We start from the raw sequence: 18,483 nt of genomic DNA, 5'->3' as shown, positions 1-18,483 counted from the left end.
TCCTGACTTCACAGGTTCTGTGGACTTCACAGGTTCTGTGGATATGGCCATATGATTAGTTTATGTAGGGCACATCTTTACAAGATGCTACATCACAGTGACGTAGCATCAGCAGGCACTAACCATGACACCACCACTACTGTGCAGCAGTAGCTACTGCTGGCTACTAGAGTAGATCTTCAGCACGTCACTCGAATTACCCATTCACCATAGGAGCCCTTGTTAAATCTTACTAGCACACTAATATTTTTCTCTTCAAGGGTAGCCACTAGAGGATAAACTTTGATTTTTTTTTTTTTAGTTAATTTCATCCTCTCCAAATTTTTGAGGGTACATTATTTGTGAAATGTTAATCTTTTTTCACCTTTTTTTAAAGCAAATTTCTGCGCAAGAAGGAGGAGCCCAATAAAACAGTTCAACAGTCTAATCATTTACCAAAATATGAGAGAGTAAAGGAATTATGCCAACAAGCAAGGTACCAGACAGCGTGTGAGCAACCAGGACAGGTGAGCAATGAACAGCAGAAATACTGTATATGCCATAATGAAATGTGATTCCAGGGATGATGTAATGAATGAATGAAAATTTTCTGGAATATACTACAAATACCATTTTCCTCAAGTAGCTCTAAAATCATTTATCAAAAAAACCCATTGTGGTATATCATAGTGTTTTAAGAATTTGATTACCTCTTCAGGGCAGCTCACAGTTTGCCCTTCACACCCACACGGGGAAATAAGGAAAAATAAAGAAGACCTGCTACCTAGCTGACATGGAAGTACACATATTGCAAGTTGCAGCATGGTGGGGAAAGCTTTTTCCATGAGTTTGCTATTTTCCATCCTGTACAAGCCGGCAGTCAGGGGTGGGGAGATTCATTCTTGTTCCTTGTCTCTGCAATGCATCAGCCAGCACATCAGTGGCTGGCCAAGTAAAAGGTTGTTTCAGGTTACTTCCCACCATGGAGCAAAGGAGGAATCAAAAGCCAATGACTTTGAGTCACAATTCAGTGCCTGGATACATGGATTGGGCAACAATACATTGACCCCTTATTCAAGGCTTGAAGTGAAACTCCCTAATCAAAAGTTATTTATTGTGTAATTGATGAATCTGTAGCCACTCATGGAAGATTTGAAACATAATTCCATGTGCATAATATTGTCTTTAAGGCAATTATTATTTAAATAAAACAATTCTTCAATTTAAAAAAAAAAATTGTTAGTGAGAACCACAGTCTGCTTATGTAACTCAAAAAGTTACTGAAACCATTGGGTAATGTGGGTAAAGCATGCAGAAACATCATCTCAACTTTGCTGAGGTTAACAACTAGAATATATAAATGTTAATCATCTGTCAAGCATGTTTTTAGCTGTTTCATAGTTTCATAGTTGGTAGGGTGAGAAGGGACCTGAGGAGATCATCTAGTCCGACCCCCTGCCGTGGCAGGAAAGAGTACTGGGGTCAAACGACCCTGGCCAGATGTTCATCCAGCCTTTTTTTAAAGACCCCCAGGGTAGGAGCCAGCACCACTTCGTTTGGAAGTTCGTTCCAGGTCCGAGCCGCCCTGACAGTGAAATAGCACCTCCTAATGTCTAGCCTGAAACCACTGTCCACTAGCTTGTGTCCGTTGTTTCTTGTAACTCCTGGGAATGCTCAGGGGAACAGGGACTCTCCCAATGCCTGTTGGTCCCCCTTGACTGACTAGTTTGTAGACTGCCACTAGATCCCCTTTCAGCCTTCTCTTTTGGAGGCTGAACAGGTTCAGGTCCCTCAGCCTCTCCTCATAGGGCCTGCCTTGCTGACCCCTGATCATGCGGGTGGCCCTCCTCTGGACCCTCTCCATATTGGCCACATCCCTCCTGAAGTGTGGCTCCCAGAACTGGACACAGTTTTCCAGCTGCCTGACCAGTGTCGCATAGAGGGCAGGGGATCACCTCCTTGGACCTGCTTGAGATGCATCTGTGGATGCACGAGAAGGTATGGTTGGCCTTCCTGACCGCGTCCCCACTTTGTCAGTCCATATTCATTGTGGCATCAATGATGACTTCAAGATCCTTTTCTGTCTTGACACTGGTGAGAAGGGAGTTCCCCAGCCATGAGAAGGGAGTTCCCCAGCCTGTTAATTGGTACATAATAAATAGAAAGGCCTTCCTGTTGATTATGGGCAGTACCTTTACTTAGTACCTTTATTTGATGATGGGTGAACACTCACGAACAAGTAAGATTGTCTTCCAAGGATCTTAATAGTGAGTCCGCAGGTGTCTCCATAGCCCAATTCTAGATCCACATGTCTTGTTGCAGTGAGGGCAGGTGTTTCCAGGAGGGATGGGCACTGTGTAGCTGCTCTGGATGTTCTGGTGTTCTTTTTGCCTGTTCCTCTTTGCCTCTTCTGCCTGTCGACAAGCTGTTTCAAAGTGTTGAGGTCCCTCCCAAAAAGCTTTCCTCCATTTTGGTTGGTCCTGAGCAAGGGTCTCCGCTTGAAGTGTTGATGTCGATGTTTGCTTTCAGGGTGACTTTGAAGTGTTTCCTTTGCCACTACTTTGCTGACCTTCTTTCAGCTGTTAGAAAAAGATTCTCTTTGGAAGGCGGGAGTCAGGCATGCGAACAACATGACCTATCCAGCAAAGTTGGTTTTGGATGATCATGGCCTCAATGCTGTTGGAATTTGCTTCAGCCAAGTCACTAATGCTTGTGCATCTATCCTCCCAGCTTATCCGAAGGATCTTGTGAAGGCACCATTGGTGGTCCTTTTCCAAGCTCTAGAGATATCTTCTGTATGTGGTCCAAGTTTCCGAGCCATACAGCAGAGCTGGAATGACAATGGCTCAATAAACCAAGAGCTTCATTTCAGCAAGGATGTCATGATTTAAAAAGACATCCAAAGGCTGCGCTTGCACATTTCAAGCAGTGTTGTATTTCCAAATGAATGTCTGCCTTTGATGAAAGATGTTTTCCAAGATAGGCAAGTGATCCACATTATGTAGAAATTCTCCATTGATTTGAATGAAGGGGTGGTTTGTTTCTCCATTTGGAGCAGGTTGGTAAAGGACTTGCATTTTCCTGATGTTTAGAGTTAGGCCAATACGCTTGTAGACTTCCGAAAATACATTAAGAATGGTCTGGAAGTCTATTTCAGATTAAGCAATGACAGCATTGTCTTCCGCATACTGGAGCTCCATTATGGATGTTATCATGGTCTTCATTTTGGAGTTGAGTCTGTTGAGGTTGAAGTCTTCCATACATCTTATACACAATGTCAATTCTAGGTGGGAGCTTTCTGTCAACAAGGTGTGTTATGGTGGAGATGAAAATGGAAAATAATATTGGAGTGATGATGCAACCTTGCTTCACTCCAGTTTTCACCTCAAAAGGTTCTGTTTGATTCCTGTTGCTGAGAACCCTTGCTGACATGTTGTCATGGAGAAGTCTCAGAACACTGATGAACTTGTTTGGGCAGCCAATTTTGGACAGGATTTTCCATAGGGATTCACAGTTTACAGAATTGAAGGCTTTAGAGAGGTTGATGAAGGCCAAATAGAGGTTGATTATGCTCACGACACTTCTCCTGGATTTGACATGCTGTAAAGCTCATGTCCGCAGTTCCTCAAGATGGTCTGAAGCTGCTTTTGAGATTCTTGACAACAAGGGCATACTGTTGGTTCATACCCATCTTACTGTCCACTGTAACCCCAGGTTCTGTTCTGCAGGGCTGCTGCACAGCCAGTCAGGCCCCAGATTGTACCGGTGCATGGGACTGGTCTATCTTAAGTGCAGGACTTTGCACTTGTCCTTATTGGACTTCACAAGATTTCTTTTGGCCCAATCCTCTAATTTGTCGAGGACACTCTGAATCCTAGCCCTACCCTCCAGCATATCTACTACTCCTCTCAGCTTGGTGTTATCTGCAAACTTGCTGAGGGTGCATTCTATGCCATCTTCCAGGTCATTTTGGTGAATAGTGAACAAAACTGGCCCCAGGACTGATCCCTGGGGCACTCCACTTGATGCCGGCTGCCAACTAGACATCAAGCCACTGATTACTACTCTCAGAACCCAATGCTCTAGCCAGTTTTCTATCTTCCTTACAGTCCATTCATCCAGCCTGTACTTCCTTAGCTTGCCTGTGAGAATGCTGTTCAAAACTGTATCAAAGTCCTCACTAAAATCAAGGTATACCATGTCCACTGGTTTCCCTGCATCCACAGAGTCAGTCACCTCATCATAGAGGGGAGTCAGGTTAGTTAGGCATGACTTGCCCTTGGTGAATCCTTTCTGACTGTTCCTAATCACCTTCTCCTCCAAGTACTTAGAAGTGGATTCCTTGATGATGTGCTCCATGATTTTTCCAGGGACTGAGGACTGGTCTGTAGTCCATCCCTGTCCCCATCCCCGTCCCCCGTCCCCCCCGCCCTGATCCTCCTTTTTCCCTTTCTTAAATATGGGGACTGTGTTTGCCACTTTCTAATCATCTGGGACATCTCCTGATAGCCATAAGTTTTTGAAGATGATGGCCAATGACTCTGCAATCACATCAGCCAACTCCCTCAGCACCCTTTGGTGTATCCCCTCTGGCCCCAGGGACTTGTATGTGCCCAGCTTTTCTAAATAGTCCCTAACCTGTTCTTTCACCACTGTTGGCTGCTCACCTCCTCCCCAAGCTATGCTGCCAGGTGCAGTAGTCTGGGAGCTCACCTTGCGTGTGAAGACTGAAGTGAAAAAGGCATTGAGATCCTTACTCTGCTGCTCTGCATCCTTTCTTTCCTCAGGATCCTGAACTCAGTCATTTCTTGGTCTTTGCTGCCCAAGTTGTCATCTATTAATACGTTCCCCACCAATTCTTCCCTGTTTGTGAGCAGCAGGTCAAGAAGAGCATGGCCCCTAGTTGGCCTCTCCAGCATTTGCACCAGGAAGTTGTCCCCAACACTCTCCAAAAGCTTCCTGGATTGCCTGTGCACTGCTGTATTGCTCTCCGGGCAAAAGTCAGAGTGATTGAAGTCCTCCATGAGAACCAGGGCCTGTGACTGGGAAATTTCTGCTAGCTGTTTGAAGATAGCCTCATCCACCAATGCCTCCTGGACTGGTGGTCTATAGCAGACTCCCACCACAACATCACCCTTGTTGCTCTCTCTTCTGACTCTAACACAAAGACTTTCAACAGGCCTATCTCCAGTTTCATACTCTGAATTCTGCAATTTAACCATTCCTATTGGTTGCTTTGGTGCCTCTGGCCATTCTGAATCATCCATTGGAAGTGCCTACCATTGTCTGTTCTCTGTATGAACCATCCTGGCACCTAAAACTAAATCACTTTTAGTTGTCCCCAAAGTCTGTTTTTTGACTGTGTCAAAAGCACCAACTTGGATCATTTTGAATCATCCTACTGGGGCAGGGACTTAAAAGTTAGGTGAGGCAATACCTAATTTAAGGCCTATAGCAAGAAAATTTGAATCCCGGCCCTAGTAAATAAGTAATATCTTTCATGACTTTCTAATATAATAGAATGTAAAAATTAAACATCTGAATGACTGTACTTTAAGCTGTACATAATTACTGAAGCATATATAAAGAGTATTTTCTTGATTAGCAAAAAGAAGTACCAGATTTAGAGTACAGGCTATATTTAGTTGCAAATCAGCATGCCTTAACCAGTGAGTATCTGCCTGTCTTTAGAAAAATAAGTATAAATACATATGCAAAACAAAATTAAAATTCACTATTGCTGATTTCAGTTTTGATTAAAATTGGTGATTTTGAATCACTTTGATTTAAATCAGCCCACCTTGTTTCCTAATAATATGCCTGCTTTTTGCTAAAGGATCAGATTTTCAAATCTTGGTAGATATAACTGAAGGTATGCACTGGCACAGGCACACACACCCTTGTACACAAATGCATGTTGCACCCATATTGGATGCATTTTGTCACGCAAAGATATGTAAGGTTTCTGACTGGCCACACAATAGTGCACAGATTCCCAGTTTTGCATTATTTACTGTCAGTGCCTCCATCTCATCTGGATTTCAAGCTCCTCCTCCTTCACTTTATATTTTGGGATGTTTCAATACAGTTTTCTCTTATATTTGGAGTATGAGTCACCTATGCAATTCAGATATTGCTTAAAGTTCAAATTCCAGTTCTGACTCCATTCTCCCCATCCTGTTCCAGTGCATGTGCTTGGTGAGACAGAGTTTTTAGTCAGGCCCATCTATAATATACCATACCATTAACCAGGTTCTCTGACCACAGTACTTAAGCAAAGAAAATAAAATAAAAACTACATATTTCCCAGTGTGGGAGTATCTTGTAGGTACAGAGATGGAGTAGCAGGCTCCTTATTTCCTCCTTCCCTAGCAACTCAGAGAGGAAGTGTGGCAAGATAGTGCTCTGGATGGGCCTTTGAAGTTAGCTACAGCAGAAAATCTGTATATTTCCTTCTTGTATAGCTTAGTGTTTTTGCCTTAAGTGGATGCAACCTTATTGACCTCAGTGGAGTTCAACTCAGTTCCTTCATTATTGGTTATGTCCATCTCTGTGCTTGTCTATCATGCTATTTTTTTGTAATTTTCCATTAGTCAGCGACAGATCTATCCCCAGATCTTTTATGCTGATAAGATAACAATCAGGAAGTATTTATTGCTATACCACTATTGGCATTTGTGCTTAAAATTAGAAATAACTGACATTCATTTGCACATAAATTCTTAGCAGTGCCAGCAGTAGGGAACAGATGATACAGTAACACATCAGGATAGAAGGTTAAAATGTTGTGCATTTAAAAGAATCACCTTACATTAATAAAAAGAAGATAAGTGGTGGTGCAAACAAATACTGCTGTAGAATAACTATATTTAACTTTGTGGCACCAATTCTGCCCTCAGATACACTGATACAATTTCTACTGAAATCAAGAGTGGGGAGTGCATGATAGCGAGAGGTATCAGGGAAGAAGAAGGACAGGCAGCTTACCCTACTACTAATTACTTATTCTCTTGACCCTTTCTCTTCTTCCACTAACTTTTAGACACCCACTAAATGTCAAACTGCTGTGCAAGTAACTACTGTACCATTAGTGCTTTCCTTTGGCCATATAACTTGTCACTCACAGATCAAGTTAATGCACTTCCCCCTTCCTCCCCCTATATTGGAAATTACCCCAGTATTTAATTTGGCCTATGTAATTTCACAGTATTTCCCACATGACTATCACTGGTTGTGGTCCATGAACTGATGCTTTACTTCTTTCCACCACAGGATGAAATCCATTCTTTTTATTCAGTATCAGATTAACTAGACTTGGTTACTCTCAAGGTCTAAAATTTCATCCAAATGGAATTTTAATTTTAAATCTCCCCAGCATAAAAAAAACAACAACTCTGCAGCCTCTCCAACATGAAGAATATAACGCTGAATGTTAATATTTCAATTTCTAGGTTGGTTGACCCAACCACACCAAACCCATAGGGAGGGCTTGTTTATTTTATGGCCATGCATCTCATGCCATCTGTGCCACACAACCTGCCAGCTCTTCTCTTATGAACAGCGGAGGCTTGAAACATGCAAGAATCCTGCACTTGTAAGGTGTCGGTCTGCTGCCAGTTGAAATGAGCAGAGCCAAATGGCAGAATGGAAAAATAGCATCACTGTACACAGGTTTACATAATATGCATGCTTACGTACTAAACCAGCCTGGTGTAGGTATAATGTCATATGTCCCAGCCTTCACTGTGTTCCTTTAAAACCTCTTAATTGGAGATGCAAAATGTTCCACACACATGTGGATTTCTATCTTAGAACTGCCCTATAAGGTAATGTTATAGATTTGGTTCTATTTTAGAACTATGCTTAAAGCCCATACAATTAAGTTTGCTTAAACTAGAAGATTTTTTTATGTCTTTTAAAGCTTTACTGATAGTCACTACAGAGATGCTGCTGAATCCAAACATCAGTTTTGCAGTAAATTTGTAAGACTCTTGGGCCCAAGCCAAAAAGCATTTCATATTGTATGTACACATATGTGCCTTTTATTTCTCATGCATACTTTTACTCTAGGTCTTTAAGTGACAGAGTTGTATTTTATTTTCTTCATGTTATCTCATCAGTATTCAGTTAAAGGCTTGTCTGTTTGTAATGCTAATAGGACCCCTGCCATCATTCAACCTACAGATAATATTGTAAAAGGAAATTAGAATGTAGCTTATTAGGTGTAGCCTGGTTTGGCTCAAGTATCTATGTTCTCATAAAATAAATATCCCTGAGACCATACATTTGTAAAGGTCAGCTTTATGACCAGCTGCAGAGTATGAATAAAAACACATAAGTCGGTAAGAGCTGGATAGATGTTTCAGATGGCTAGCCAGGAATCAACGGCCAGATCCCAGGCACCCACTAAAAGCTAGCTAAAATTATGATACAGCGTATTAACATCACTCAACAATTCTGTTAGTTTCAAAACAACCTCACTACAGTTATAGCAGCAAGAAAGCATTGATGATGATGAGCAAGTAAAGTAGAATCAGCCTACGGCTTCATGCCTTATTTTGCCCATTGCCTCAGCTTGTCATTTTCCATGTTCTTGTCTGCCATAAAAGCAGTGTTAAAAAAAAATCCTACATACAGATACCAGTAACCATCACCAGTCTGGTTTGTTACATAATTCATTATCTTCACTGTCAGCCATTTAAATTTGTTTGTCCAAAGTCTAGATACAAATACAAATATTTTTTAATGGAAATTGCATGTTTAAAATTAGGCACTAATGAATGCTCCATTTATGTAAACAAATATAAAACTACTAATCTGGCAAAAAATATAAGTCAGTTCTTTGACTAATGGTTATTATTTCATACCAGTACTTATTTGTATCTAAGATGGTGATAACTTAGCATGTCCAGATTCCTGCACAGAAGAACACCTATGCCAGCTCAGTACCACTTCCTCATATGTCCCTTGTCATCACCCTGTCTGGGACCCCTGTTCAATAGAGCACTTAAACTTACTATTAGCATATTATTAATTTCAGTGCTACTGTTCATACTTTTACAATTAAACTTGTACTTCAGTGCTTTGCTGAATTTTGCCCTATGTGCTCTTTTATCTCCTCCTCAGTCTAGACCCATCCCTTGAAGAATCTAAAATCATACCAGGTACCTGACAGACACGGGCCCTCTCTACACATTACATGTATTACACAATTACCTGGTTAAATGCACAATTGATTTAGACTGGCTATACATGAAAATTAACTATGATGCCTTAAAAAGGTCCAACCAGCTATAAAGTTATTGCTGGAAAAAGTCAATGTAATCACTTTATAGCTGGTTTCTCTCCAGCTTACAAATTTGTACATATAGCCTGGGCCCCCATGGCTGGGAGCCCCATCAGCTGACTGGAGCTCCCAACTGGGGGGGGCCCATGTGAGCCTGGGAGCTCCCAGCTGATGCTGGCTCCCAGCTATGAAGGTGCAACTGCAGCTGCTGCAATCTCCCAGGTGCAGGATGCACCACATAGCAGCTTGTGTCTTCCATTTGGAGGGGTGTGTGAGGCAGCCTTGTGACTGGGAGCCCCGTCTCCTGAGGAGCTCCCAGCTGCAGAAACTTGAGCAGAATCGGGCTCCCCCTGCACCAGCAAGAAGGCATGATGGGGTCTGATGCTGGATCCCACAATCACACCTCCTGCTGTACATGTGTAGCATGGCAGTAAGCACGATTGTGTGGATTACACATTAGATCCTATCGCACCTTTACCTGCATGTGTAGAGGGCCCCACAGAGTTGCAGTTTAGCTACCCAGTAATTTCTAAGAATCATCAGGAAATGTTATATTACTCTCTGGTAGGTAACATGCCAACTAAATGTAAAGATAAAGCATTCTTTATTATTGGAGAAAATCCTTCAGATTGAGGTGAGAGAAGAGAAGGTGAATACCATATTTCAATCCAGGCTTTTCCCTTAAGTAGCAAGTATTTTTTTCCAGGTTTGCCAGTTCCCTTTTCTTAATTTGGTTCACTATTCTACTTCAGTGAATGTTTGGGAAGACCTTTGTTTCACAAGTAACATCCATTTACCATGTGTTTAAAAACAAACTGATTTCTATTTTATCTCCACCTCCTACTTCTAGGATGTTTGCATCAGTGTCACCATTCTAAATCACATTTCATTCTACTGGCCACATCAGTTCAGGGTTTATATATGTATAAATGTATTCACCTTTACATTTCCCATAATTACAGCAGCATGGTGTAACATAGACCTTCTCTTACATGTGTTTCATCCCTGGGTTTAAAGCTTCAGAATCCTTTGACCTATTAGGCATAGCGCTATTATAATAACACTGCTATTATAACCTCATAGGCACATTGTATCCTGGACTGCCCAGGGTGTTCTTTGTATACGTCTGAATGCAGATTTGGATTTCAGCCTAAACTTGAAAGATTCATCACAGGTTTGATAGATGATCAGAGAAACTTGTACTGATAGTATTGAGTTGTAAGCGCTCACAAGACTATCTAGAAGATCCAAGAGCGATTACTGAGATAATGTATATTGGATGTCCATTAATAGACTCAACATGGGACATAAATGCATATGTTTCCAGTATTGATTTTCTTCCAAATTAAAGTAATCTTTAAGCTGTCAGAGGAAAAGTGATATCCTTAATGGAAAAGTTGGCAAATAAATGGTTTTCTTATCTATCGAACCTGACTCCTGAATATCTATTCTTTAACTTTGTTTTGCAAACTACTTTACCTTTTACATTGTAAGATTGGTTGAAGTTTAGCTTTTTTAAACAGTAGCAACTATGCATTTCTTGTATACTGTGTAGTGATAAACTGAGGACTTTTTATTACACAGTTTTGTTTTTAAATGTAATTATTTTTCCTTTTTTTTTCCTCCTCACTCGCTTTTTCTTCTGAAAGACATTATTCAAAGTTGGTCATAAAAGGGAACATTATATAAAATTAGACAGCAACTCTAAAAGACTTGTAGCTGTATTATAGTTCCAATTGCCTATTTTTCAATGTTTTATAGCTTGGCTATAAAACTTGACAAGATATTTAACATTAAAATGTCTACTGCAAATGTTCAATAATTGCCTTTCATAAAACTCTTAGCATGCCCACTGCTAAGACACTTTTCACAAATTGCCTAATTAATTTCCTCTGCATATATGTTGCAGCAACTCCCTCAAAGCTATCACAGTCTATTAGCTGAACAATGTCAATTTAAAATACTGCTTAAGTAAATGTTTAATGTGTAGTAGGCTGCAGTGACTCAGGCTAAATTAGTATTTGTGAGGGGATTTAATTATATTGAGTAAAGAAATGCATTTAATTTTGAAGTAAAGGAGCAAACTGATAAGAGTTAGGAAATTTGAACACTGGTGTCAACTCCTTTGCTGTTGTCTGTCTGTCTTGCTAATAAAGGGTGTAAGTTACAACTGGAATTGTGCCAATACTAATGTAAGGTTAAATGACCATGTACAAACAGTCACCTTAATTAGCCCATCTGCTCCCATATGTCTTCAGATTTATTCAATCTGGGCAAAAGTCTGCCCTCAACTATAAACACATAACTCCCAGTGAAGTCATCTGAGGACAAGATTTTATTGCTTTTACACCATAGCAGCAGTCCCATTAAGGCACATGTGTGGATAGACTTTCTGCGCAGAGCCAAGTGACCATACCTCATTAGCAGCAGTTCTTTTATACTTCCCCCTCCTCTGAGTTACAACTGCACTGTTCACCCACAAGGTAACAGTGGTTGCACTCTGGAGAGGAGACAGTAGCACTATATATACACATCCAGCCAGCCATCTGTAGATACATGTTTACATCAGTAAAGATTTGGCCTGTGCTTAGACCCCATTCTGGACCCCACATTGCAATGGCATTGGTGTATTGTGTAAATGGTTACCATGTTTACCCAAATCCAAGACAACTCTGAATTTAAAATGAGCCCCCCCACCCCCAATAATTCTGTTCTATACATGGAAAAATTATAAATTTGTTATAATTTTCCATGTTTATAATCTAATTATTGGAAGGTCATCTTAAATTTGTCCTCCCTACCACTGCAGTGGGGAAAGCAGTGATGGGGGGCAGGTGCTGCAGGAGGCAGTGGCGGAGTCAAGCATCTAGACCCCTGCCCCTTGACCTCCCCCTCACACATTGCTCTCTGCTGCCTGTCCCCTCCACCACTTGCCCCCTACATGTCTGCACCCCTGGAGCATGCCCTCCTGCTGGTGCCTTCCCCCTGACTGCACCCCCCTGCTGCCTGCCTGTTCTTGCTGTCCCCGCTCCACCACCTCTGTCCAACCTACAGCCTGTCCCCACCACAATGTCTCCTCCTGTCCTTCCTGCTGCTTACACTTTCTCTGGCTCCAGCAGGCTCCTACCCCAAACTCACTCTACCCTGGGGCACAGAGAACATGCTTGCTCTGGCCCCAGCCTGGCCTGGTAGCAGCAGTTCCTATTTCAAAGCATAGTATGGGGGAGGGATGAAAGATGGAGAGTTGAGGTCTGCACCGATCATAGCTTTCTTTTAGGCATAGGCTACTTCTGAATGCCAGAAGAGTGGTTGTTATGATATTTTAGACTGACTTTCTGCATTATACATGGTCAGTTCTTGACTATGTTAACATAATTATAGAATCATTGAAAGTAAATATGAAAATTCCATTGTATAACTCAAAGCCATTTTATAGTTAGACTTTTATTATTTTTAAGGAAAAGAAAAAACAAGGGGATCTGCAGAATTTATTTAATACATTTTAATCCAAGAACTTTTATGAATTAAGTCCATGGTTAAGCAGTTTAGTTTAAATATTTTTTAAAACCCCCCAAAACCCCCTACTAGGCCATTGAATCCACCTGCAAGAGAAAAGGCATTTCAATTTCAATTGTTATGCTGGACAAAGAAATACATATTCATTCTGAATTTTTAAATAGCATTATATTTCTAAAGAGTACTAGAAATAGTTGCTTATATTTCTAAACATCTGGTACATATTTAGTAGATACAGTTGATTCTCAAATTCAATCTGTATTTATCTTGTTAATAATAATAGCCAAATTGTCTTAGATCCATGTGCATAGTAAAGATTCTGCAGACCAGATCAAGGCTGTGAGTCATAGATTGCCAATCCCTGACATAAGGGGTTTAGTATGCTAGGTTAAAAGGTATGTAGTAGATGTAGGAGTACTGCTGTCCATGCTTGAAGAAATCTATGTGTGTACTAATCAGTCTTCTCAGTATTGTCCCTCTCTTTCAGTTGGAGATACTAAGACCAACATTTTTAAAAATGGGTGCCTAAAGTAAGCAATCAAATCCTTATCTAAGACCCTACCAAAAATGATCTTTTTTTCTTCTCTTTTTCTGTCTTTAAAGGACCAAGCTGTGTATGTTCATCAGCTCTGACAAAAAGGGCACTTTTAGTTAGGTGCCTAAATATGAATTTTCCACAAATGTACTTTGTCATTGATGTTACTAAAGCAGTGCAATGAGGAAGTGGCAGATTGGGGATCAAACTCAGGAGTTCCTAGATCACAGGCCTTGGGCAACACTTTCAAGCAAAAGTGTCATAATAAAAATTAAAAGATCAAGGGAATCTATGGCAATGTAGTTGTGTTGACTGAAAATAGTGGGCTAAGAGTTTGTAATGTGTTTCTTAATTAGAGATACTGGCATAGTGTGAAAAGAAAAGAAAAGCCTCAAGTGCTTTTACAATTTAAATGGAACCCACTACAGAAATCCTTGTGGATCCTGGACTGTTGGCATTAGAATCAGACAGACACGGTGCAGACTGTTTGAAAGGAACTCTGCTTCTTCTCATTCTTTCTCCCTCACTATGAGACTCAGTACCGCTAAGCTTGCGACCCAGCACCCTGCCATGGGCTGCCTGTCTTCACCTCCTGGAGCATCCAAGCTGCTTGCTCTTACCCATGCTGCTCATCCACTGTCCTGCTGTAGGACAGCAGCAGTGAGGGTAAGCACAGGCACAACAGAGCAGCAGGGAGGACTGCAGAGAGAGGTGCTGCAGAAGGGAAGGAGCAGCATGGCACAGCTATGTACTACCTAATTGCCCCGTACTGTCCTAGGCCAGGTTGAACCTTTGCAGGCTGGATCCATCCCGCGGGCCATAGGTTGCCAATCTTTACTCTAAGATGCTTCCCTCTCCCTTCCCTGACAGACTTTTCTCACTCTGATGACACCCTTCTGTCCCCTCGCATAAAATATATGGACCCAGCAGAGTTTGGTAGCTTAGGGTGACGTGGGTAAATACTCTAAGGAGGGCAGATCATAAGATTAGACTTTGTTAAGGATGTAAATTAATTGTTAATGCTTTATGCATTAGTATAAAACACATCAGAATTTGTCCCTCATTTCATGGAATCCCATTATTGACCTGATCTCAGTCCTTCTCCTTCAGCTTTTTTCCTCTGAATCACATTAAATTTCAAGTCATAGAATAAAGACCCAAAGTTTATTTTTTCAAAGGAAAAAAAAGGAGAGCTGGTGAAAACATCCCTGACAGCTGTACTCTGTGGCTCAGTAAATTTAAGCTTTTTACTTGTTCCTTTCAAGGATGTGTTTAGTCTAGATTCCCTTGATTTATATATCTTTTTTGGCTGGGTTGTATTTTTTTATGCAGATTTCCACTGATTTAATTCAAGTTCATGCTTGCCTAGGATGAGACAGAAGAATGTGAGTGAATTTAATCCTTGAAAAGGTTTCTTTTGCAAACCATCATTTAAAGAATTGGTTAGCTTTTAATGCCATCTCCCATTATGTTTTACAAAAAACATTCTGAAATAGGTGGAACTTGGAACTGTGTTGTGAATTCATCTCTATTTTCCACTTACAGAAGTGGCAGTGCATTGAAGATACATCTGGCAAACTTCGAATTCACAAGTGTAAAGGATCTAGTGATATGCTCGCCATCAGGAAGAGAACACGAAGCATACACTCCAGGGGATACAGCAGTAAAGACAAAGACTGCAACTGTGAAGATACTGATTACCGAGCCAGCAGGACCCAGAGGAAAAATCAAAGACAGTTCATGAGAAACCCTAATACACAAAGTAGGTGATATCAGGTAGCAGGAGTGAAGTTAACTGAGAAATGCTGTAGCAGCAAGCAATTATATATGTAACAAATACACCTGTAGTCTACATTTGAATAATTGCTTCTTTGAGGAGTCGGAACTTACTTGGCTGATACCACAGTAAGAAAACTATTTAAGCCAATTGTTGTAACGATGATGTTTTGGTGCCACCTATTGTGCTGGTTGAATATAAAACATAAGAGTAACATAAAATCAGTACAACTATTATTTCATCAATACTACATTGGTTAAAATGTTGTTCTTTGAAATTCACTAGGTGTTTCAAAAAATCAGACATTAAAAAATGTTGTCAAAAGTTATATCTTAATAACCTGAGCATTTTATCAAAACTAACATAATGTGTTTGTAGTTTAATGAGTTAGAAGCTAGTGTACTCTGGTGGACTGCACTGTAAAATGAAGCTGCTATGAGATTAAATATACTACTATTCAACTGACATTAGACTTAAAAAAAATTTCAAATGGCTGAGTACATAAGGTTGGACCCAGAGAGTATTAGTCGATGGAAGTGAATCATTATGGTGCTCCATGACTAGTGGTGTCCCCCAAGGCTCCGTCCTCGGACCGGTTCTCTTTAGTGTCTTTATCAACAATGTGGACACTGGTGTCAGAAGTGGACTGGCCAAGTTCGCCAATGACACTAAACTTTGGGGTAGAGCATCCACACCTGAGTATAGGATGGTGATCCGGGCTGATTTGGATAGGCTTAGAAAGTGGGCAGATATAAACCCGATGGTGTTCAATACTGAAAAATGCAAGGTACTCCACTGGGGGGGACCCACAGCAAGCTTATAGGTTCGGCAGTGCTATGCTCGCTAGCACCACAGCTGAAAGAGACTTGGGGGTCATGACTGACCACAAGATGAACGTGAGCCACCAATGCAATGTCGCAGTCGGTAAAGCAAACAAAACTCTGGCTTGCATCTATAGATGCTTCTCAAGTAAATCTCAGGGTGTCATCCTCCCACTGTACTCGGCCTTGGTGAGGCCGCAGCTGGAGTACTGCATCCAAACCTGGACTCCACAATTCAAGACAGATGTGGAGAGGCTTGAGAGAGTCCAGAGGAGAGCCATGCATATGATCAGAGGGCAAGAGAACAGGCCTTACAATGAGAGGCTGAGAGCTATGGGACTCCTCAGCCTGGAAAAGCGCAGGCTCAGGGGTGACCCGGTGGCAGCCTATAAGTATATAAGGGTTGTGCATCATGATCTGGGGGAATGCCTGTTCACCAGAGCGCCTCAAGGGATGACAAGGTCCAATGGTCACAAACTCCTCCAAGACCATTTTAGGCTGGACATAAGGAAAAACTTCTTTACTGTCCAAGCCGTCAAGGCCTGGAATAGACTCCCTCCAGAGGTGGTGCAGGCACCTACTCTGGACTCTTAAGAAACATTTGGACACTTGCCTTGCTGGGATCCTTTGACCCTAGCTGACTATCTGCCCCTGGGACAGGGGGCTGGACTTGATGATCTTTCGAGGTCCCTTCCATCCCTAATGTCTATGAAATCTATGAAATAACAAAACAAAGTACTAGTTTGGGAAGGGGTCAGGTAGAAGAAGAAACCCTCCAAGTTTCAATTTGTGAAGGTTGTCTTCAACCATCCTCCCCTTGTTGGACTTTGTCAAGCTCAAATTTGGACAGCTCTGCCATTTTCCCAGCCTAGTGGACTTCCTGGATCTACAAGCCATGGAACAAAATTCTCAACAGCCATCATGCCACCACAGTTCCATTAAAAGTTGCAATATTGTTGGTTGTAGGCATAACTAATGAGTTTTGCACCATCAGCAGAGAGCCTGGAGGGAAGAGAGGGGTATCAATCTTACTGTCCCTGGAGCTTCAAAGACCATGGCTGTTCCTGCTGTGGCATGCACTCCACAGGGCTCCCCTCTAAATTGGCACTTGGGGCTAGTGCCCCACTCATCCACCCCTATTTCCACTTCCGCTGTGACAGTCATAGCGTAGATTCAGCTCTGAGCTGCCCCCATATTATGCCCTCCTGCCCACATACTATGTTTTCTCACATACTTTTCCCAAAATCCAGCAGCTGGAAATTGTAGAGCAGAGCAAAAGATGGCACCACGGAAAGGCATGCTTCCTCATCCCACCTCCAGACATCAGTTTGTCTTACAAAACTCTTTTGAATTCCATCCAAGCAAAGAACAATCAGAGGGGCATTATGGTAATCAGACACAGTTCATAGGCAAAGGAAAAATTCAGACTTTTTTTTTCAAACTGCTCTCAGATAACATTGGAATATGTTCCAAACTGTATTTCAGTCACTTGATTAATAAATAATGCAGTAGGAGATTTGGGCCTTGCAGAATCTATTTGACCCTGCAAATCTTTAACCACTCCTTCATTACAAAACACAGGATTGTAAATCAGAGAAATGCATGGAAGCTGGCGTTCTCTTCTGAAAGGCATACATCTTCTTTGAGTCACTGGGATTGGTTTTTTTCTATACGTCAGCAGGCATCCATTGAACTGGTTTAGAAGGAAAATGTGGTTTGAAATAAATTTTAAATGAGGGTCACTGTTTGCACTTCCAGAAGATTCTTGTGCAGAAGGTTCAATGTGGAGTGTCTAAAAAATGAATGGAAAGTTTGGGATGTGATCTGCATTATCTGTCAGTGGATATACTTTCTCACAACTCCCCGAGATGATAATTCTTTTTTCCTATGTTACACTAAGAATTTAGCTGAAAACATAATATTAAGAGTTCCAGGATTTCACATGAAGTCTTATCTATCAGACACAAATATGAAATGTTATAATCTGTTTCCACTTCCCCCTCACTCCCTTAACATGATGGCACTGAATATTTAATGTATATAACAATGATTCCAATACCATTTTAGTTCTGTTCCAAAAGATGTTTGTTTCTTCCGTTTCAAATATATTATTACCTACCTAGTGACATTGTTTCAATTTACATGAGGGGAGTCAATGACATAGCTCATGGAGCCTCATCACCTGGCGTCCAGTGCTGCCTAATGGACGCATATGTGGCATGCCATGGAGCAGCCTGTGAACCACATGCAGCACATGCTAACTCTGGCTTTGGCCCCATCCCTGCATGCTGCAGGGGGCATATGAGGACCAGTCTGATGCATGCCACATATGGCAGGGAGGGCTGATCCAGAGTGCATGCTGCAGGCAGCATGAAGGGCCAGTATCTAGGCCCAATCTATCCCACAGACCAGACCCACAGTACTCGTCCAGCCTGTGGGACCTGATGAGTTTGGTACCTCTTGTTTACAGGAAATAAACTATCCCCTTCTGAAAGGTCTACAGTCTTATTACTGTGTGATTAACTGTATTGTCAGATGTTTATATATTATGTAGACTACCAGATGGTGT

General features: G+C 41.5%; 1 protein-coding gene across 2 annotated transcripts in view; it reads left to right on the top strand.

The window, feature by feature from the left end:
• The window catches only part of SULF1 (sulfatase 1), a 187,666-nt gene that overhangs the window by 150,288 nt on the left and 18,895 nt on the right, over positions 1–18,483 (top strand). For both annotated transcript variants that reach the window (XM_025215238.1, XM_006033440.3), the window contains exons 13-14: positions 377–506; positions 14,862–15,078. In XM_025215238.1, the coding sequence (XP_025071023.1) occupies positions 377–506; positions 14,862–15,078 (347 nt within the window). The remainder of the gene's footprint in view (positions 1–376; positions 507–14,861; positions 15,079–18,483) is intronic.

This window comes from Alligator sinensis, unplaced genomic scaffold, assembly GCF_000455745.1.
Source record: "Alligator sinensis unplaced genomic scaffold, ASM45574v1 scaffold71_2, whole genome shotgun sequence".
Taxonomy (NCBI): Eukaryota; Metazoa; Chordata; order Crocodylia; family Alligatoridae; genus Alligator; species Alligator sinensis.
Note: the sequence above shows the minus strand (reverse complement) of the source record. Positions and strands in the feature narration are given on the sequence as shown.